Here is a 23,149-nt window from a genome sequence, read left to right as displayed (position 1 = left end):
AATAATACGCTGGGGGGGTTTGTGAGTCTCTTAAGAACTCAGAAATATATCCTGTAGCTAAGTCTTCATGTTGGACATTTTCTCTTAAGGTAAATTACTTGAAATGGAATTGATAGATCAAAGGATTTTGACTTTTTTTTTTTTTTTTAACATATAATGAGTTATTCGTTTCAGGGGTACAGGTCTGTGATTCATCAGTCTTTGGGGAGGGTATGTACTGTGGATTTTGACATTTTTAAGGTTTTTACCAAATACTGTAAAATTAACCTCAAGAAAGTTTTTGATTGTCCACTTCCCCCAATCCATACAAATACTAGAGTGTCATCAACATACTCAGGAAACTTTCCAAGAACAGTCCTGCACATGTATGAAAAAATATCTGAAGTTCCAGAGACCTTTTAAAGCATAACCCATTTTGTAGCTCATGTTGAGTTAATATAGGAGACTCAGCTGTCCCACAAACCACATGGGCTACGGGAGCACGTGCAGCGGGTCAGGGCGGACCCGATGCAGACAGAGCCTGGCCTGGCATCAGAGGGTCACCTGCAGCTCAGCTCTGGCTGGTTGTTGCCAAGGTATCCGGCCTCTCCTGAAAATAACAAGGGGGGATTTTTAGGTGCAAACTCAATTTTAAAAATGCTTGTGAACATTTTATATCTTCTGTTCTGGGAACTTGCTGTGAGCAGTGTTTTGAGCTTTTCTCTGATACAGTTTAATTCCAGGCATTCTCCATAATGTGTTGATACAGGATGATGGTGGTGTTGCATAAAGAGGTGGTGGGAGATGAAGCTGTTTCATAAGCAGGTGAAATAGTTGAAGGGGTTAAGAAGTATAGGCTGCCAGGTAGAAAACGAGTGAGTCCCGGGGATGAACAGTACTGCACAGGGAATGTAGTCAGCAATGCTGTGGGACTGTCTGGTGGCCACACTTACCTCATGGGCACTATGTGACCTGGAGAATTGTCCGCTACTTCAGTACTAGATGTTTCCAAAAGGTACTTCATAGGCTTTCCCACACTCTTTCACCTCTAGATAACTGGGAAACACTGAGTAAAAGAAGTAAGGATTAAGTCATTTGATTAGAAAAAAAATGCCTCTGAGCCATTCTTTTAACATTGGAGTGCCTAACACTGTGCTAAAAAAAGAAAAGGAAAAGAGAAAGAGAAAAAATCTAAAAAAATCACTAGATGGATGTGGAATTACACACTCTAGAAACTAAAGTTACATTTGAGCTCTCTGATCCAGCATCTGCTGACTATTACCCATGTCAAAACAGACACTATAAACAGTTTAGAGCACTCTCAAGAGACTAGATTAAAAAAAAAAAAAAGCCCCAAACCTCAGCCCGGGGACATGTTAATTTTGATAGCTTAGTATATATGATGTTTTGCTACCCAAATAATAGCAAAGTTTTCACATGATATACTTTTCCTTTTAATTGCAGAATCAGATGGGTGACTCCAATATCTCCAGCCCCGGGTTACAGCCAAGTAGTCAGCTCTCCAATCTGGGAAGCACCGAGACTCTAGAAGAGACGCCATCGGGGTCACAAGACAAGGTCCGTACAACTAAAGCCTTAGCTTTGTCCACGGTAACAAAACACAGAGTAGTATTTTGTAAGGATGTTAACACGGTGTTATATGATTTGTCATTTATCTGTCAAGGTGCATACCAGCAGCATGCTAATGTCTACTTTTGCCATTTGTCCGTTTTTCCATCTGGATTTTGCAGGAGCCCCCACTCTGGTTGTAGAACTTTTGCCCTTACCACCCTCTTACCTCTTCTTCACCGAGCCACCAGAGTAACCCTGATCTGACCTAAGTGAGATTATGGTGTTCCTCTGCTTAAAACATTCCAGTGGTGCCCCCTCTCACTGAATCAGCCATGCCAGTGGTCCCCCAGGCCCAACCTGCTCTGGCCCCCAACCCCTGCCTCATCTTCTCTCTCTGCCTTGCTCACTTAGCCCCAGCCTCGTTGGCTCTTCTGCCTTTCCATGCATGTGCCAGACTCACCCCTGCGTCAGGACAGGCCTTTGCACTTGCTGTTCCCGTTGTGTGGAATACTTTCCTCCCAGACTGGGTTTGTTCCTTACTTCTTTCAAGTCTCAAGTGTCCACCATAAGGGTGAAGCCTTGTCTGGTCACCCTGTTTTAAGGAACAATCCTGCCGTACTGCTGTCCTCTATCTTACTTTCTCCCTATGGCTTCACCAGCTATCAAGGTTTGTGATACTCTTTACTGGGCATACTGTGTCTCCGCCCCATCTAAGTGTAAGCTCCATAGGGACAGACGGTTTTGCCTGCCTTGTTCATTGCCGTATTTTCAGCACCTAGCATCTATCATGTTTGTTGACTGAATTAGTTTTCTTTATAGCCAATGACTTGATAAATGAACAGATACCAAGTATAAAACCCACGGGGTGTTGTTTTTTGTTTTTTGGGTTTTTTTTAAGATTTTATTTATTTATTTGACACAGAGAGAGCACAAGTAAGCAGAGCCACAGGCACAGAGAGAGGGAGAAGCAGGCTCTCTGCTGAGCAGGGAGCCTGATGTGGGACTCAATCCTAGGACCCTGGGATCATGACCTGAACTGAAGGCAGCCACTTAACTGACTGAGCCACCCAGGCACCCCAAAACCCATAGTTTTTTGCTTTTTGTTTTTGTTTTTAAGTTATTTATTTATTTATTTACTGGACGGAGGGAGAGACCACAAGTAGGCAGAGAGGCAGGAAGAGAGAGAGGGGGAAGCAGGCTCCCCGCTGAGCAGAGAGCCCATTGCAGGGCTCGAGCCCAGGACCCCAAAACCCATAGTTTTTTAACTAATCTTTTTACTTTGAGATAATTACAGATAAACATGCAATTACAAAAAATAATACAGACAGATCCCACATACCCTTTACCCATTCCACACTGGCGACAGCTTGCAGAGTAAAGTACAGCATCACAACCAGGATATTGACAAAGTCTGCCCATGTGGTTCACATGTGCTCAGTTGTCTTCACATTCATTTCTGTGTGTTTGTGCATATATGTATCTCTGTGTGATTTAATGTCCTGCATAGCTCTGTGTATCCACTCCCATGATCAAGATCCCGAAGACTTACATCAACACAAGGGTCTTTCGTGTTGCCCTTACATTGTCACACTGACTCCCTGTTACACCTTCCTGCCTTTCCCTCCTCCCATCCCTAGCCCTGGCAGCCACTAGTCTGTCCCCATTCTATAATGTCATTTCAAGAAAGTTACATAAATGGAATTATATAATATATAACCTTTTGGGAGTGTCTTTCTTCACTTAGCATGATTCCTGGAGAGGTCATTGAAATTATTGGGTTTATTCTCTTTTATTCTGCCGCCCAGTCAAGTGGGAGTACCAAGATTTGTTTAACCATTTCTAATCATTTGCCTGTTGAAGGAACATCTGGGTTGTTTTCAGTTTTTAACTATTGCGAGTAAAGCTTCTGTGAACATTTGCACACAGGTTTTTGAACACTTGTGCACAGGTATTTGTACACAGATTTCCATTCCTCTGGGGAAAATGGTAGGCATGCAAATGTGGGTCACTTGGTAATACCGTGTGTTAGTTTATTAAGAAACTGCCATAGGTGGGGTGCCTGGGTGGCTCAGTGAGTTAAGCCTCTACCTTCGGCTCAGGTCATGATCCCAGAGTCCTGGGATCGAGCCCCGCATCAGGCTCTCTGCTCTGCAGGGAGCCTGCTTCCTCCCCTTTCTCTCTGCCTGCCTCTCTGCCTACTTGTGATCTCTGACTGTCAAATACATAAGTAAAATCTTAAAAAAAAAAAAAGAAAAGAAAAGAAAAAGAAACTGCCATAGAGTTTTCCAGAGATGCTGTACCATTAACATTCCCATCAGCAATATATCCATAATGTTTTTAAGTGTTTAGGTGATAACTTAAGCCAGATTTTTTATACTGCATTCCCATGCTCCATTTTTTACTGTATTTGCATTTAGAGTTCTGAAGGTCAAACGTTTGTTAAAAGTTGTGCTATATAACATCTAATTTTTACAAAATAAATGTTGAAGGAGAGAAGGAACAGCATCCCTGTGTTCCTTCTTGCCTGGTGCATCAGCCCGAGTGTTCACTGGGCCAGTCACATCCCCTCTTTGACTCATGAGTCACTTCCCCTTTCCTTTCTGAGTCCTGGGATTAAGGATTCTTGTGCTGCCTAACTCGCAGAGCAACTGTGAGAACCAAATGAAGGAACAGATCCAAGACCCAGAGAACCATTTAGAACACAGACCTTGGGATAGAAGAGGTTTCCTATTACAAATCCATATTATAGTTAAAATTAGGCTGGGGAATCAGTGCCTGCTTTCTGAAAAGACCGACAAAAAAGTTGCCAGTGCCAAGCCCAGTATCTGGAGTCTGGCCTCAGCACTGCAGCAAACCAGCCTTGTCTCTCAAGAGTCTGGCAGGTGCCAGGCCACGCTCTTCTCGACTAAATGGGCACGGAAGCAGGTTGGAGCAATACCTGTGGCCACGGCCAGGGAAAGAAAGGCAGAGAGGAAACAGTAACTGTGCAGAAATTTCCAGGCAAATGAAAACAGACAATACCCTTGGCTTTGTTTCTTAAGTCCCATGGCACCTAGTGTTAGCATCATTTTTATTGTACAGAAAATAGCTCTTCACACAGAAATTATAAAACCGTGAGATGAAGCTAGCATTAATATTATTGTGTGTGTGTGAAAAGTGAGACCCAGGGTAATTTTGTAAAAATCTGGTTGCTTTAGGAGATGAGTATTTTCTTACTGGTATATAATTAACAAATAGTAAACAAATTTCAAATCTCAAGTGTAAACCTTATAACTTTCTAAAGATGTAACTTTTAAACATTGTAACTACCACCCAGATAAAGAGATACAAAATTTCCACTGTCTTAAAAGCAGTAACAACTGAGTTCATTTGTCACAAATAGGGTAACTGCACGGAAAAGGAATCGTAGTCATTAAGTTTAAGGACAATTATTTTCATGCACAGATTCTGTTGTATTATACATTAAAGACTTTGTGTAATAAGCTTTCAAGCCAAGTTAATAACACATGGGGGGGTGAAGAAGTGGACCCGGAAGAATGCCTTAAGAGCCATAAAACACTGTCCATTGAAAGATGAAGGGAGTGATGAGCTGTTGTATGCTCGGCCTTCCATCAAAAGCACCAGTGACGGATCTGTGGAGACACAGGATTGAAGTGGATACACAGAGAATTAGACCCTCTGAGGAGCACTTTCATTCACACATCCCTCTGAAAGTCCATTTTCTAGGCCACAGTGACAGAACTTTGTAGAATATTGGGATCTGGATAATGTCAGAAGCCATGTGTTTGTCTAAAATTATCTTAAAGCCATCAGCAGCCCTGCACACAGATAGTACACTTGTTGGGCAACACTGCCATCTGGTGCCGCGGAGGGAGTAATGCCGTCAACTCTTCACGGATTAAATTCCATTTCAGTTTAATAATTCACTTGCTAAAATTCCCTTGGGACTATTTATCTAGTACATTATATATAAATATATATAAATTGGCGGGGGGGGGTCCTGGGGTTAAGAATAATGCATAGGGATATAGGGGCACCTGGGTGACTCAGTCAGTTAAGCATCTAACTTCAACGCAGGTCATGATCTTGGAGTCCTGGGATCGAGCCCCATGTTGGGCTCCCTGCTCAGCAGGGAGTCTGCTTCTCCTTCTCCCTCTGCCCTTCCCCTGCTCATGCTATCTCTCTCAAATAAATAAGTAAATTCTTTAAAAAAAAAAAAAAAAACGTAGCTTCTGGTGTGCCCAGTACACTGACCAGGTAGGAAATCCGATATGGACACCATAGATCCAGACAGAAATAGGAAATTCCCTAACTGGTGAGAGCTGTGGGGTGAAGGAGCAGTGTGAAGCCTAGAATTTTGTTGTGCACCATACATTGTTGCTCCCTGAATTCCATTTCGCAAGGGGAATGGTCAGACTAACACTTGATAGAAGTGAAGCATTGCAAAACATAGAATTCAGACGAAGGAAGAATAAAATTCACCTTTTCTGTGGATGAGGGAAGATGAATTCATGAATAAGTAAGGCCAACTACTCGAGCAGCCTGGCAGTTTTTCTGGTCGTGGGCAACGAAGGGAGAGAGGGGTCCTCTCAAATGCAGAGACTATAAAGCTTTTGTGTGGAGAAGCATGCTTTGTTCACTTCCCTCTCATGACTGATTCAGCCAGTGATATGTATTTCTAAAAGTGAGTACATTCTGACCTGTTGCTGCCCCTCAGTTATTCAAGCTGTCGATACACCTCTGTTTTCTAGAAGTCATTTTCACCATCCAGTTGATTAATTCACCTGGAATATGTTGGTATATCAGTCAGTACGGGGCATAATGATTAAGAACATGGACTTACCAGGGGTGCCTGGGTGGCTCAGTGGGTTAAGGCTCTGCCTTCAGCTCAGATCGTGATCTCGGAGTCCTGGGATCAAGCCCTGCATCAAGCTCTCTGCTCAGCAGGGAGGTCACAAGCAGGCTCAGCGGGGAGGCCTGCTTGTGACCTCTCTTTCTCTGTCAAATAAATAAATTAAAAAAAAAAAAAGAATGTGGACTTACCATGAGGACTAGGTTGACTTTGGTTCTGTTGTACTTGAGTGTCACCTGCAAGATGGTAGTGATAATAGGGTGGCCCTCACTGATCAGAAGAGTAATGCAGGTGAAGTGCTTAGCGCAGGGCCTCCCACTCGATGAGTGTTCTGTCTGTGGCTTCTTCTTCATTTGTCCCTTCTTAGGTGAGATTCCCCTGAAACCCTAATGCCCTACTATGCATCCTATTCCAGAAAAAGTCTGAGAATGTTTCTGGCCGGGCAAAAGTTAGAGGGAGGCCCCAGTGGAGAAATCTGGAAACTTTCTGCTGCTTTTGCGGTCAGGGTTCAGGGCTTTCCCATATGGATTCATTTTTTAATGTGAAGTCAATTTTAAACCATTAGAAATACCTTTCTTTTTTTTTTTTTTTTTTTTTTTTAAAGATTTATTTATTTATTTATTTGACAGACAGAGATCACCAGTAGGCAGAGAGAGAGAGGAGGAAGCAGGCTCCCCGCTGAGCAGAGAGCCCGATGCGGGACTCGATCCCAGGACCCCGAGATCATGACCTGAGCCAAAGGCAGCGGCTTAACCCACTGAGCCACCCAGGCGCCCCAGAAATACCTTTCTTTAAAGTGTAAAAACATTCCAAGTTTACATGCAGGTAATTTTAATTTTTCAAAAGTTGAGTTATGTTCCATTGAACAGGTGAAAATTGCTACCTGAATAATTGCCATGTTTTGAAGGCTAAGGTATATTTCATGTTGAATTTTTCCCAGGTCCTGTTGTTTACTCATTCTTTCTTTTCTTTTCTTTTTTTTTTTTTTTTTTTTTGAGGGAGAGAGAGAGCACGCACGTATGAGCAGGGAGTTGGGGGAATGCGGGGCAGAGGGAGAGAGAGAATCCCAAGCAGGCTCCAAGCTCAATATAGAGCCTGATTCAGGGCTCTGAATCCTACTACCCCGAGTTCACAACCTGAGCCAAAATCCGAAGTTGGACAGTTAACTGACTGAGCCACTCAGGTGCCCGAATCCTTTTCTTGTAGCATAAAAATATTTGTATTCTTACCTGGGAAAGACTCGAGTTTCCACAAAATAGCCCCAATATGGTCTGTATTTTTCAAAGTATGTTTACCTAAATACTTTTGCTGTATATATACATCTGTATGAAATAGAATGTAGTGGTAAAGATCTACATAATTTGTGCTCATGAATAATAGTTGGTGTGGTTTTCAAGTACTTTTTTTGCTAAGCAGTTTTGACCATTTTGTTCTAAACATAATGTGTATGAAAAAGAATTAACCAGGGGTGCCTGGGTGGCTCAGTGGGTTAAGCCTCTGCCTTCGGCTCAGGTCATGATCTCAGGGTCCTGGGATCGAGCCCAGCATTGGGCTCTCTGCTTAACAGGGAGCCTGCTTCCTCCTCTCTCTCTGCCTGCCTCTCTGCCTACTTGTGATCTCTGTCAAATAAATAAATAAAATCTTTTTTTAAAAAAAGGGAATTAACCCAATTCAAAAATGGGCAAAGGATTTGAATAGTCATCTTTTCAAATAAGATCTAGAAATGGTCAGCATGCTGGCAAGAGTGTTGAGCACCCAGAACCCTCTTGCAGCACTGGTGGGGAAGTAAAATGGTGCGGCAGCTTTGGAAAACAGTATGACAGTTCCTCAAAAAGTCAAATATGGGATTACCATATGAACCAGCAATTCTATTCCTGGGTATATACCCAAAAGAATTGAAAACAAGGATGAAGACAAGTACTTTTGCACTAATGTTCACAGCAGCATTATTCACAGTAGCAAAAAGGTGGGAACAACTCATGTCAGTCCTCAGATGAATGAATAAATGAGAGGTAGGATGTGCACATGGTGGAGTACTAGTCAGCGTTTGTAGAAGGAAGGAGACTCTGACACCTGCTACAGCATCGATGAATCTCAAGGACATGATGCTGGGCAAAGGAAGCTGGTCACAAAAGGACAAATATGATGTGACTGCACTTGAACGAGGTGCCCAGAGCAGGAAGATTGATAGGAACAGAAAGTCGAATGGAGATTATCGGGGCTGTGGATGAGAGAAGGAAATCTTGGTTAGTTACACAGCATTGTGAGTGTCCTGAGTGCCGCGGAGTTCTACACTCCCATGTGGTTATACTGCTAAATTTGGGTACATATATTTACCATAACTTTTTTTTAAGATTTACGTATTTGAGGGACGCCTGGGTGGCTCAGTTGGTTAAGCAGCTGCCTTCGGCTCAGGTCATGATCCCAACGTCCTGGGATTGAGTCCCACATCCGGCTCCTTGCTCCGCAAGGAGCCTGCTTCTCCCTCTGACTCTGCCTTCCACTCTGTCTGCCTGTGCTCGCTCTTGCTCGCTCTGACAAATAAATAAATAAAATCTTTAAAAAAAAAAAAAAGATTTACGTATTTGAGAGAGAGAGCGTGAACTCAAGTGGGGGGATGGGCAGAGGGAGAGAATCTTAAGCAGACTCTGCTGAGTGCAAAGCCTGGTGGAGAGCTCTGTCTCACTACTCTGACATCATGACCCACGCTGAAATCAAGAGTTGGACTCTTAACTGGCTGAGCCACCAAGGCACCCCTACCGTAACCTTTAGAAATCGGGGAAAAGGAATTACATTTGTGCTCCTCGGTAGGCCTTCATAATGCCAGAGATCCAGAAGTAAGTCAGTATTCGCCTGGGGGAGATGGAACCTGTGCATCCTGCTCCAGTTATGTGCCCTGGACAGAGAAGTGTGTCCCAAGTGAGAATTCACTGTCTGTTTTGAGTTACACTGAATGGATTTGAAATGTTAAACAACTGTCTTTAATGACTCCTTGCATCAGGGAACGACAGGGTGATATTATAATAACTCAACCTTGATAGCCCATCAGGTGCTGTGTTGTTATTTTACATTTTGCGGGTATGATATTCCGGAAGGATTTGATGAACTTTTAATATCCCAATGTATTATGTGATGTTCCCTAAAACATGGAAACAACTTTATCTTGATTGCTGTTAAGACTGTATGGTGTTCATATAATGAGAACCGCCAACATCCACTTACTGAATGCTTGTTGGGCACCAGGGGCATCACGTTGAGAATTTCATTTTCACAGCAGCTCTGGGAAGTAATTGCCACAGTTGTCCCCATTTTTCAGATGGGGGAACTCAATAGAGAGACTGTCATTTCCTCAATTAACAGCTGGGAATCGAACCTCGGTATCTTTGATTTCAGATCCGAAGCTATACAATTTTTTCAGAAGTAGAAAAATAAATAAATGAAAGCATACACATCTTTTGCACTTTTTCACCTCCACAGTGTATAATAGATGTCAGTGCTGCCTTGTATTTGAACCAAGATCCTGAATCTAGAAAATCCCCTTCAGGTGTTAGGAAGTGTTGTGACAAGGTAGTCTTACTAGTCTAGCATTGTTAATGGGGGGTCTGAATCTGCCATTTGAGAATTCCTTCAGTTAAAAAAGCCTCTTGTCATGTTAACTTGCCAAGATATATTACATTAATTCTGTTTGTTAAGTCTTTTCTTTTTCTTTTTCTTTTTTTTTTTTTTTGAAGATTTTTATTTATTTATTTGACAGAGATCACAAGTAGGCAGAGAGGCAGGCAGAGAGACAGCAAGGGAAGCAGGCTCTCTGCTCTGCAGGGCGGGGCTCGATCCAAGGACCCTAAGATCATGACCTGAGCCAAAGGCAGAGGCTTTAACCCACTGAGCCACCCAGGCGCCCCTGTTGAGTATTTTCTAACGAGGCATCTGGGTGGCTCAGTTGGTTAACCATCTGCCTTTGGCTCAGGTCATGATCCCAGAGACCCAGGATCGAGCCCCGCATCAGGCTCCCTGCTCGGCAGGAGTCTGCTTCTCTCTCTGTCCTTACCCTGCTTGTTTTCTCTCTCTCAAATAAATAAGTAGAATCTTCTTTAAAAAATGTTTTCTAAGAAGTGGTTTGGTATGAAATTAGTTTTTTACAACCGGGGGAGGCCTCCGCGTCTTCACCACTGTTATCGCGCCCCACCTACATTCTCCTCAGCCCCAGCAGCCGCACTGGCGCCACTCCCCCAGCAGGTGATGCGAGAGACTGTACAGTGGCACTCCCTTAGCTTTCTGACCCTCAGAAGTGCGCTCCCCGGCAGCCTCAGTCCTGGGTGCTGGCCGCCTTTCCCACCCCGCCCATCCCAGCGCGGTGTCCACAGCCCCCGCTAAACCCCATTGGGGTGTCCTACCCACCCCGCCCTTTTCAGAAGTTCGCATGAAGCTGCTTCTGCTTTTAGGGAAGACCTGTATCAGTACCTGTCTTGCTGACTGAAAGAAATCCAAAGAGGATTTTTGCTTTTATGAGAAAAGGTAAAAAAGCAAAAATAACATTTGGCGTTTGTGTGGCAGCAGGTCACCACAGAGGCAGTGACACCGTGCGCGGAGCCAGTGGCCTACCAAGCCCCTGCCCTGGGAACCGCACTCAGCATCCCTGGGTCTTAAGCACCTGCACTTTGTCTCCAAGTATTCTGTGCGTCTATTAGCAGGATCTGTGCTGAGGTATCTGAAAAGCCGAAGAGAGGGGCAGCGGGGGGCTCAATCAGTTGAGTGTCCAGCTTTTGGTTTCAGCTCAAGTCATGATCTCTGGGTCATGGGATCCATCATGGGCTCCACGCTCAATGAGCAGTTTGAGATTCTTTTCCTCGCCTCTGCCTCTCCCCCCTGCTAGCTCTCACACACAAATAAATAAAATCTCAAAAAAAAAAAAAAAGCAAAAGATATTATTCTGGGGTCTAGAAATGGTCAAAATTTTTCCATATGAATTAATAATAATCGCTGCTTTACTTTATGCCATTTTGGCTTAATGAACATTTCCTAGGCACCCGCCATGTGCAGATAGCCGGGGAAACCTGTAATTGTTGATCACATGGATGAAACAGACATTTGCCTGAGGAAAAACTGCGTTTTTTTCCTGTAGAAATGTTGTACCCTCCTGCTCTCGTGCTTGTGCTTCAGGTGCAGTGTAGTTCCGGGCCTTTCTAGGCCTTCTCGGGTGCCGAAAGCCATGTGTTTCAGTGAATTGTCTTTTCCTACATAAATGTTTATCTGAGTAACTAGTCCACATGCTTTAGAAATAAAACCGTATATCAAGGGTGCCTGGATGGTTCAGTTGTTTGAACATCTGACTCTTGATCTCAGCACAGGTCTTAACTCTCAGGGTTGTGAGTTCAAGCCCCGCGTTGGGCTCCACACTGGACATGGAGCTTACTGGGGGAAAAAAAAAAGAAAAGAAAAAACATATGTTGAGGTTGCTTAGTGTTTTCAAAGTACTTAGGTTAGTCTCCCACTAGAAACATAAGTCCTGCTGAGGGTCAGACTTTTTTTTGTTACTCCTACTGTATCCTCTGGGCCCAGGTCAGAACAGGCCCTGGCACCTTGGAGATAAAGAGAAAAAAAAAAGAGACGGTAAGTGAATATGGCCATCCTGCTTAAAGTAAAGGTACGGATAGCTCAGAAGTAAAAAGCATAAATATTTCTCCTTCAGATCATTGCAGTGGTATCAGCAAGCCAGATCACTCTAATAGATGGAACTTTTAACATTTTCAGACATAAGTGCTTTGCTTTTTCTTAAGGATTCTGTGATTTGGTGGTAGGAAGGAATGGCCTGCTATTTACAGAATGGTTAAATTTGTCTTTTGGAACTTAGTCCCTAAGGTGCAATGGCTAGCTTTTTATCAAGAGCTATGAAATATAAAAACAAAGGGAGGATTGCTTACTCGACATTTGATCCCTATGTCCTTATATGCATTGCTGACATAGGGCAATTAATCACTATTAACTTTGTGATAAGATAATTGCCTTATAGCCATTTGCCAAGGAAAAAAGGTAAATTCTAACATTATACCAGGAGCCCCTAAAACTTGGGTTTTTATTATAAATACAGATTTCTGCCCACCAGCGTAGGGAGATGATTTGGCCTTAATCCCTAGCACATCTTCAGTTTGTTGGTTCCTTAGTTCCAGACTCCATCCATTCTTGCTTCTACAAACCATCCTTGGTTGATGGGAAAGAAGTTTGGTTACACTGGTTTGCAAGAGATTTCTTTCATTGGGTGCTTCGATTTGTTTTTTGTAGTCTGCTCCATCTGGACACAAACATCTGACAGTGGAAGAATTGTTTGGAACCTCTTTGCCAAAGGAACAGCCAGTTGTTGTGGGTCTGGATTCGGAAGAAGTGGAGAGGCTGCCAGGAGATGCCTCCCAGAAAGAGACCAGCTCATTCCTACCATTTTCCTTCGAGCAGTCAGGAGGAGCCCCTCAGTCGGAAAATCTGGGTGTCCATCCTGCTGCCCACCACTCAGTCCCACCTGAAGTCCCTACCCCGGTGCTGATCACTCCTGCCTCCATCACACAGTCTGGTGACAAGCAGACCCCAGGCTATGCCATCCCACTGCGCCCTGTGCTCAGTCCCACTTTACCAGCAGAAGCTCCTACAGCACAGGTTCCGCCCAGCTTACCCCGAAACACCACCATGATACAGGCGGTGAAGACCACGCCGAGACAGAGGTCTCCACTCCTGAGCCAGCCAGTCCCTGAGCTGAGCCATGCCAATCTGACTGCCACCCAGAGCCCCTTCAGGGCCCCCCTGAGCGTGACAAACACAGCTGGTACATCCCTCCCAAGCGTGGATCTTCTCCAGAAACTCAGGTTGACCCTACAGCATGACCAAATACAGACGCAGTCTCTTGGGAAAGGAGCCGTGGCACCCAGCTTTTCCCCAGCAGCCGGCCAGCTAGCCACACCCGAGAGCTTCATAGAGCCTCCCTCCAAGACCGCAGCAGCTCGAGCCTCAGCATCCCTGAGCAACATGGTGCTTGCTCCCCTTCAGGTACTGGCGGGAGGCTGGGTGGCTCTGACTGGTGGGGGAAGCTTCAGAGGCCTTGACAGTGACCGCTAGGACGCAGTCCCTTCAAAGAGATGGCTGTTAGGTACATCCAGGGCCGGAAGACGGGAGGTAAGAAGCCCTGTAGTGAACAGCCAGATCACTGGTACGTGGTGGTGTGACTCAGTTCCACTGCCCCAGAGATAGCAGCTGGTGGAGCCAAGAAGCCACACCAATGTTTTCCTATCAGGGCATGCGTTGTAGAGGGTTGGTTTGTTTCTGCCTCACAAGTCCAGAAGTCCACATTTGACTCAGGACCGAGGATGCAGATTATCCCCAGCTTTGGCCCATCCCCAGTTCCCTCGGTATTCACTGAGTGCCCACTTTGGGCCAGGTGCACTTGGGGTGCCGTAACAGTATCCCAGATTTGGAGATACAGGATCAAGTAAAGCTTCCTAGTGAAGCTCATGTTCAGCTGAGATCTGAAGACTCAGCAGAAGTTAATCAGACCTTCCCTAGAGGTAGAGAAGAGTGTTTGAGACAAGGAAAGGAAAGTAGCATGTGCAGAGGCCTGGAGATGAGCAGCATTTACTAAACATGAAGACCTGTAGTGTGGTCGGATCTCCTGCAGAAGGAGCTTGGAGGTGAAGTTACTGGCCAGTCAGCAGGGTTTTGGAAACTATGTGAAGCAGTCTGACTTGTTCTCAGAGCCCAGGGAGGGCAGGTGGCCTCCTAAGGGCTTTGAGCAGAGGTGGTGAATAGGGCAAGGAGAAGACAGAAGCAGGACCACTGTCAGGAAGGAGGCCAGGCGGTTACCCAGTCTTGAGCTGGTGGGGGCCTGACTTTGGGAGTATGGACCAGTGGGTTCGTTAACAAGTGCGAGCAGTGGGACCTGTTAGTCGATTGCTGGTGAGATGTGAAGACGCTTGTCCCTCAGTGATGGATGAGGCTGGCAAGTTTACAGGTGAGAGTCACCAGGATTTCAGCCCTGTGCCCTTTAATAATAACCCGCAATCTTAATATTTCACCAAATAATAGTGTACAGAGAGTCCATCATAGTAATTATATGTGATTTCGTAGTTGATGGACAGTTTTGTTCCATTCCTTCAAAGTCCTGTACAGAAAGACAGAAAACAGTGTTTTGGTTTTATCTTGAAACTGTGCTTTTGGGCCATTTCTGTTGAGGTTTTGTGACGTCTACAGAGAGAGAATGTTCTGACAGATGAGTACCACACCCCTGCGGTGGGCCTGCTGCTCTGGAAGCCTGGCCAGCGGCCTGAACTGCCGCAGCACCGCCCTGCTCTCCACTGTGCCTCCTTGCAGGGGCCCCGACGCATGTGTGCATTTGCATTTACCTCTCATTTCCTTCAGGGTCTGGGGCTCCACTGAATTTTTTTTTTTTTTTCCAAGATTTTATTTATTTGACAGAGAGATCACAAGTAGGCAGAGAGGCAGGCGGAAGGGGGGGGAGCAGGCTCCCCGCTGAGCAGAGAGCCCAATGCGGGACTTGATCCCAAGACCCTGAGATCATGACCTGAGCCAAAGGCAGAGGCTTAACCCACTGAGCCACCCAGGCACCCCGGCTTTACTGAATTTTAAATGTATTTGCTCTACAACAAGAAGTTCTTTGTCTCCCAGTGAATAAGGACAAAACGTTGCATGTGGAGGTGTGACTCTAGATGAAGGCTGTCTAGCGCCCCCTATCCAGAGTCCACGCCACCTTATCAAGGTTTCAGGCCACCAGGATGTGGCATCTCTACAGATTCAACAGCGAAACCGTGCGTGGGATGTCCCCACTCTTTTCCTTAGAGATGCCTTGAAGGTTCTGCACATAGTCCTGTTCTTGGGGAGACTGAGGGGGTGGGAGGGCGTCCCAGGGCCCTTGCCCTGCAGTTGAGGCAGAACTAGTAGTATCTGCACTGTTCTTAACTGCTGAAGTGAATTTATCCCCGGTAGTTAGGAAGTCTTGATTGAAGCTTGCTAAGTCTGTTCATCTTTTCTTTTTAACGTTGCAGTCTATGCAGCAAAACCAGGATCCTGAAGTCTTTGCCCAGCCTAAGGTGTTACCCAGCGCCATCCCGGTAAGTTCTCCCTTTCTTTGAAGAGCACTTTATCTTCAGGTTTTTCCTCTGGGCATGAAGTAAAATATTGTCGCTTGAGTGGCAAGTTGTAGCTTTCGGGCCTGGAGCCCTCTCAGGTGCCCTTCTGGGCCAGGCTGCCCTGCTCCCCCAGCAGAGTTGGTTGCTGTGGGGCCCCAATGGGCTTCCGGTCATGGTCTCTGGTGCCTTCCCTGACCGTACGGAGAGGGGCAGGCTCGGTGTTTGTCGGCTGAGAGCATGTCAGCCTGGTTTCCATGAGGAGGAAATACTCTTTGTCCTGCAAGGGCCCTGATGCCTGGTTGAATCACCACCCTGCTCAGGCTCCGGGCCTGTGTGCTCTGCTCGCTGGCCTCACTTTTTAAAAGTTGTCTCTACCCTCCATTACCTGCCAGCCCTGAAGTGCACGCTGATTGTTTTCAGTTCCTGAACTTTTACCTTCCCATTTACCTTTGAGCCTTTATGCCTGGCCTCAAGTCTCAGAACTGAAACTGCAGCCCGCTCCTGCCTGGTGGTGGTAACTCCTCTTCCCTGTAGCCTGTCCTGCCGCCTGGGAATCAGTGGGGGCGATGCCGGCATCAAAAACAGACTGGATGACTCGGGCCCCAGAAGCCACACCCTTAACACTGTGGCTATTTGTAAATGAAGAGGGTGACAGGAGAAGGAGAAATTGAGATGTTTGTTGATTCTGTCAGATGCAGAAATTATTAAAAATGCTGATTATTTCTGATTTAGTGTGTTCTGTTGGTTAGCTGTTGTTAGCGTACAAGTACATCTAATTGGGGAAAGGAGGTAGGTGTTCGTTTTATGTGTAAGTTTTATTTGTGTCTTTGATACCTGTGGTGGTATAATAAATACCTTGAACACTACAAAAGAAACTAATGTTTCATGTAACTGGGTTTTTTTTACTCCTTTTTAAGATTTTATTTATTTATCAGGGGGTGGGGGTGAGGGCAGAGGGAGAAGAAGAGAGAATCTGTCCCGAGCATGGAGGCTGAGGGAGGGTTCAATCTCATGACCCTGAGCCAAAACCAAGAGTTAAACGCTCAAATAACTGAGCTACTCAGATAACCCTTCGCTTCTTCTTCTTCTTCTTTTTTTTTTTTTTTTAGCAAAACTTTATTGATGTGTAGTACCCATAATAAAATGTAGGTGTTTTGCGAGTTTTAACATACATAACATCCCTTGGGTACCAGTCAAGATATGTAACATTTCCATCACTCCAGAAGGTTCCCTCATGCCCTCCTCCAGTCATTTCCCTGCTCCTCATATAAAACTTTACATTCTTAATTTATCATAGGTTTGTTATTATTTTGCATCCCCACTGGGATCATACTTCCTTTCTGTGGTATCAGACTTGGCTTCCCAATAAATGGACTCTTCATCCTTCAGCTAACAAGCCTCATTCATGACCATTGTTCCCCTGCAGGTCACAGGCCCCACACTGGTTACTGCAACAACCATGGCAGTGTCTTCGGTCCTGTTGTCCCCAAGTGTTTTCCAGCAGACGGTTACAAGGTCTGCAGACCTCGAGAGAAAAGCAAATGCCCCTTCTCCGCTGACTGTTGGAACATCAGAAAATCAGAGAAAGCCTTCCATTATTCTCAGCAAGTCTCAGCTCCAGGATACATTAATACATCTAATAAAGGTATGTAGGCCATCCCAGCAGTTGAGTCTATAAACTTTTGTCTTCAATATTAAAGAACGTATGAGTTCTTTTTAGAAAATCAGTTCATAACGTAAATTCGAGACTAGCCGGAACTAATGTTTCTCTCTTTCTGAGCATACACTCCCAATGGAAAAGTGTCTGAGTGAATTCCAAAATATTGATTACAGTTGCCTCTGGGTTGTGGGATTCTTTGGGTAATTAGTTATACATCATTTATACAGCTTTTTTCGTAAGCTTTTATCAAGGAAGTAAGTTCTGCTGAGGTAAATGAGTCATTACCATCTCTTCCAGAATGATTCCAGCTTCCTCAGTACACTTCACGAAGTCTACTTGCAGGTTCTGACCAAGAACAAAGACAACCACAACTTATGACTGGAGCAGAATAAACCAGAAAAGGCAGAATGTCGACCTCAAACAAATAGGCCTCATCATGGAAACTTCTAAACAGAACATTGAGTTTTGAGAATCCTGAAATTGAGCCTATGAGAAAGAGACTCATTCCTTAAGAATGTTTTCCAAGTGACGTTCTCAGTGATAATGGAGGTTTCACTGTGAAGCATCACCAGCAGACCTTTGTTTTGACAAAAAAAAAAAAAAAAAGAAAAGAAAAGAAAAAAAACCATTGTGTTAAGTTGTGTGGGTGTTTTCATCAGCTCTAAGAAAGGATGTGAAATGAGGAGTCTGGTTTTCAGATTGCTTTCACGCTCAAGGTCTTAGGGAGGAGGGGTCACCAGCCTCTCAAGGTCTTAGGGAGGAGGGGTCACCAGCCTCGCAGCAGAGTTCAGCCCAGCCAGTGCCCCTTCCCCTGCTCCTCCCTCCCAGAAGTTTGAGTTTGAGCCTTAGGCTGATGTCAAGTTCTGATCAGAGCAGAAGTCAGCTCTGTGCAAAGTAGCTTTGAGTTTTAAGGATCAGAGTTTAAGTTGGCAAATTAGGACTGATTTGTTCAAATGAAGTATATTTTTATGAATGCCCCATTTGGGCCTTAAAAGTTCTGAAACTTCTCAATTGTGTTTTGTTCTTAAGTGTCCCTGGTGCTGCCATGCAGCAGGCTCCCTGGGCAGCGATACCATGTGACTGGGGCCCCGCCAGGCTCTGTGATGGTATGGGAGTAGCATGTCACACCTTTGAAGCAAAGGCTGCGGCTGGTAAAGACTGAATTCGATCAGAAACCTTCACTTTAAGTTAACCTCTTGAGTGGTTTTGAAAACGTTAAGTTTTGTGTGAAGTGTAGCCTTATTTTCCTTTCTGTCTAAACACAGAAGTCCTTGTTGATTGTTTTCCTTAACACTTTGACAAAAGGACCAGTGGACCAATCTAACAAAGCCATTCTGGTTCCATTCCTCGAGTCTACTGAGAGTAGTTTTAAAGCTATGCAGAAAAGGGAGCTGTTATTCACACTGCCCTTACTTTATTATAGAAAATGGAGTTAAAAACAAAGTGTGAAATTCAGAACTTTACCAATGTATTCCTAGGCTGTGAGTACTTTTGCAGCCCAAAGTGTGAAAATATGTAAAGATGCTTTGTTATGCTGCTATTGACCTGCCATGATTTATATTTATTCTTTTATGGCATGTAATGGTGATGAGTAATATTTTAATGTAGAATTTGATTTATTTCAGCAATAGTAATTTTAAGATACTCTTTGAATGAAAGTGTCTTTGTTTCTATGATACAGATCATTTTGTAGTATTTAACCAATTAAGATGCACTGCTTACTTTTCTGAGCACTATTTAATGATGGGGTCAAAACCCAGTTGGCTCAACCAGGTAGCATAAGGATTAGCTGTGAATAATGCTGGTGGATGTGGCGGTTCCTCGGAACAATCATTCTAAGCTTTAATGGTGACTCAATCATAAATCCATAGATTTTCTTTCTTTTTTTTTTTTCCTAGCTGAGATTTTAGAAAACTACTTGTGAATTACATGCTTGTTTTAGTTGGGTCTTAGGTTTTTTTTTTTAGCTTAAAGAATACTTCAATTGGCTTTTGTTAATCTAAATGCTTCCTGGGCAGTCTTCTGCTTGTCAATTTAGTGTCTTTTCTTGCTGTCTACATAGTTACTTGTGAATTGTGCAGAAGTCAGGGAAGCTTGGAAGTTCTCATACTCAAGGGGGGAAGAGCTTGTTTTCAAAGGTAGTGTGTAAACCCAGCAACCAAAAATGAATTGATCGTACATCACCCAGGAAGGACAATGTCGGAGCAAGATCCAGAGTGTTGCTTATACCAGGAGAGGGTGTCGGGGGAGCCACGTGACTGTGACTGTTCTCAGGAAACAGGTTTGATCGCACCCCCAGCGTGGTTTCGGTAAGCTTCAGTACATGGAAGAATCAAGGGATTCTTGTTGTAATAGACATTTGAGTTGAAATGATTTGAGTATGTGTAATATTATGAGAGAGTTAAAAGAGAGGATGTCCTAAGGATGGTCGGTAATCAGATCTGTTAGTTTTCACCCTATTCATCCAAGGAATGAATATGACAGACAGGAAAAGAGAATCTATGATAAGTTTTCCGTAGTGGGAAAATAAACTTTGAAGTGCCCAAGTCATGGAGACTTGAAAAGGGTCAACCTGTTTCAACTCTCAAATTTATGTATTCAAATGATTTACTTAAATTTCAGAAGCCAGAAGTTCACCATCATGATTACCAGGAGGTTCGGGCCAGAATGAGTCCTTGAAAGGTCAGGCCAAGCCTGACTTGTTGCAGTTGGATGACCCTGGCCCAAAAGTCACAGATCAGTTGCCTTATTTCTCAGTCAGATTTCCTATCCAGAACCTCACGCTAGCTTAGGTTGCATGTGTCCATAGCTGCCGTGACTTGACTGGAACCTTTGTTTCAAACCTCAGTTGAATCAAAGTGGACACCAAAACACAGATGCTTCTGGCTAGATTTTACAGTTAGGCCACTGCATCTGTCCGTGCACCCACCCCAACCCCAGTGGGTGGCACTGCTCTTTTGCTCTAGTTAACATCGCCTTTGGATAGACCCCTGCCCCTCCCATACAGCCACATTCCTGCGCCACGGCAGCTCCTCTGCAGCGGGTGTCCTTCCAGGGATTTGTAAGGTGGGACTTGGAATCCTTGAGTGTTCAAGCGAGCCTGTCGGTGTTAGAAGATGCATTTCATACTGTGTGCATGGAGTGTCCTCATCTCACCTTGCAGACCTTTGGTGCGGTGGGGTGGGTGGCCATCACAGAGCAGGGTTTTGTGAAGAGTCTGAATTGACGGATCCTTCTCTGCTGAAGGCCACACAGGCCTCGTCTAGAATGTGTCTGGCCCAATTTTGCATGTCAAGCATCTGTCCTTTTTCTGCCTAGGTTTCCTTATAAAAATTAAAAACCCTATCGAATCTTGTACTAGGTAATATGTTGAAACCATGCAGCTTTATTATTATCCCTACTCCCCCCAAGAATGTAGTTCGAAGTTTTCTCATTTGGGTAGTAGAGGCCATAACTGCCATCGTATTACTGATAATGCAACATGAAATTGAAGGTGCCTAACCGCTTAAAAAAACAAAATCAGCCATCACACGGTAACTGGGCAAAACAGAAACAGGAGCGAGAGGGAGCACAGGCACAAGTGGGCCCAGTCCACAGGAGTGAAGACAAGGAACCACAGGGATGTGGGTCCTGCCTTTTGCTGCATATTTGCTGCTAAGCATGAGTTTCGTTCTTACCTATCTTTGGTTTTCTTCGGTTGTATTCAGAGTACCTTCTGGAACCAGTAGTGCCCTCCATTTACAGGTGTATAAAATGTTAAGATCTAAGTCAAGTAAAGCAACTTACACTAGGCTTTTTCAAAGCTATGTTTAAGAACATTTCCCTGAGGGCCGGGGCCTCAAGGAGCCTGTTTTCCAGCAAAATCAGCAGGAGAGGTGTGCAATGTTTCACTCGGTTTTCTATTCAACATCTTCATTTGAAATGCTAGGATGCAATATCGTTCACTTTGAATGGGGAAGATGCAAAGTTGTGTTTCCCTTTTATCTGTGTGATTCCTTAAGAAACGTGTTTTTAAAATCTGTGTTCTCAATGGTTTTTTTAATTCTGTATTACTGCTTTGGCCATGCAGCTCTCATGACTTTCAGTGTACGGGATTCTCAGCTCCCTGAAGTGTGGGGCTGAGAAGCTCTGGAATTACAGCAAGGTTTTGTTCCATGAGCGCAATACTGCATCATTAACATTTTTAATGGTATGGATTTTATACCATCTGTGTATGTTTGCAAATATTAAGTTATTACATGTTTTCAGATGAGCATTTTTCATCCTAAATTTTATATGTTTGCAAATATATTTTTTTAATAAAAGTTCAAAACCAAGTTTTAGCACCTACTAAATTTTAATTGTGTTTTTATTTAATTTAGAGAAATGGAACTTCTAAATGTGTTGCTACCCTTTGCCAGAACCGCACGCTGGTGAGATGGGGAGAGGTGAGAGAAAAGAGCCGCCAGAGAAGGCCCTTGTCTGCCCGTCTCCAGTCTGGGCCTGGCCAGCTACGCCGCAGGCCAGGTGGATTCCCAGGTCCGAAGCCCCCGAGGCCTGGCGTCCGTGAATGAGCACTTCCTTCCCCGGTAGCTGAACAGCAAGTGTGTAACAGCTGCGAGCGGACACCTCAAGAGCTTCACTGAGTCTTCGATGACTACCCCAGCCAGAGGGTGCACTCCTAGTCACAGCCAAAAACACTGTTCTGTAGGAGACGACAGTCAGGGCCAGTTCCCACAGTCTCTCAGTTTGTGCGTATCGGGCTGTCACATGACAGGCATCTAGGATGACAAGGAAAGAAAGAGGGTGGGAACTAAAATCTGATCATTGTGGGAAATAGAGAAAAGTTTCAAGGGAAAAAAAAATGGTTAATCTTCTCTCTCCCTAATAACTGTTGACATGTTAGCGATCGGAACAAAATTCTGCGTAAGATGTCTGTTAGACCTGCCTGCCTTCTCAGGGCAGAGGCGAAGCCAACCCATGCCTTAGGACAGTCACCATGACAGCTGCGCGCCCGTTCGGTCCTTCCAGGGTTGCCGTCCCATTTGCTTGATCTTCAGAGCTAGCCATTCTAATGAGAAGGAAGTTGAAGCAGGCAGTGACAGGTATGGGCCAAAGGTTGCTTCTTAAGCCAGCACAGGGTCTTGAAGCCAAGCAGGACAGAGAGCTGGTCTAGAACCACTTTCTTCACTCCTCTGTCTCCATGATGGATGGTCCTGGATTGCTTTTTTATAGTTTCTTAGGTTATCACTGTTTATTAAAGGCTAATGAGGTCTGCTTATCTCGCTGGTTTGCTTGTGTCGGCACCTAGGAAACCAGACAACTGGGTTCATCGAAATTTCATGGAAAGGGAACATCAGCAGGCCCTGCTGTAGCAGATGGGTGTTTTGGGATTTTTTTTAAAGATTTTATTTATTTATTTGACAGATCACAAGTAGGCAGAGAGGCAGGAAGAGAGAGAGGGGGAAGCAGGCTCCCCATGGAACAGAGCACAATGTGGGGCTCGATCCCAGGACCCCGGGATCATGACCCGAGCAGAAGGCAGAGGCTTAACCCACTGAGCCATCCAGGCGCCCCGGCAGATGGGTTTTAGTTTTCTCGGTTGTCTTGAACAACGATTTCACTCACTGTTTATGGATCCTGGTTCCATCTCAAAGATCCGGCGCTAAGAACCCAATCTTTGAGAAAGGGTTGTGTGAATAAGCCTCCTGAGGCTTCCAGGAAGCCGTGTTTGTCTCAGAGAGCTCTCTGGAACCAGCCCGTGGAGAAGCTTGAACTCCAGCAGCCGTGCCGTCCCCGCAAGGGAGGCCCACCTTTCCGTGAAGCCACGTCCTCTGAAGGCAGAAGGGAAGAGCCGCGAGAGGGGGGCTTAAGCCCCGACAGTCCCCCTACGTGTCCCCCTTTCAGATGGTCCCTCCCGGGCTCTCCTAATCACAGGCCACGCAACAAGGCCTGGCAGGCTCGCCAGGATCCTCCGCCTCC

The 23,149-nt window shown here is 44.8% G+C and overlaps 1 protein-coding gene across 1 annotated transcript in view; it reads left to right on the top strand.

The window, feature by feature from the left end:
• DCP1A (decapping mRNA 1A) overlaps nucleotides 1–21,504 on the top strand; it is a 60,030-nt gene extending 38,526 nt beyond the window's left edge. The window contains exons 6-10 of the mRNA XM_059161177.1: nucleotides 1,444–1,557; nucleotides 12,683–13,435; nucleotides 15,445–15,510; nucleotides 16,955–17,173; nucleotides 17,486–21,504. Of these exons, the coding sequence (XP_059017160.1) occupies nucleotides 1,444–1,557; nucleotides 12,683–13,435; nucleotides 15,445–15,510; nucleotides 16,955–17,173; nucleotides 17,486–17,566 (1,233 nt within the window). The 3' untranslated portion in view covers nucleotides 17,567–21,504. The remainder of the gene's footprint in view (nucleotides 1–1,443; nucleotides 1,558–12,682; nucleotides 13,436–15,444; nucleotides 15,511–16,954; nucleotides 17,174–17,485) is intronic.
• The last annotated feature ends 1,645 nt before the right edge of the window (nucleotides 21,505–23,149 follow it).

This window comes from Mustela lutreola, chromosome 2, assembly GCF_030435805.1.
Source record: "Mustela lutreola isolate mMusLut2 chromosome 2, mMusLut2.pri, whole genome shotgun sequence".
NCBI classification, from domain to species: Eukaryota; Metazoa; Chordata; class Mammalia; order Carnivora; family Mustelidae; genus Mustela; species Mustela lutreola.
This window is presented reverse-complemented; position numbering and strand designations above follow the sequence as displayed.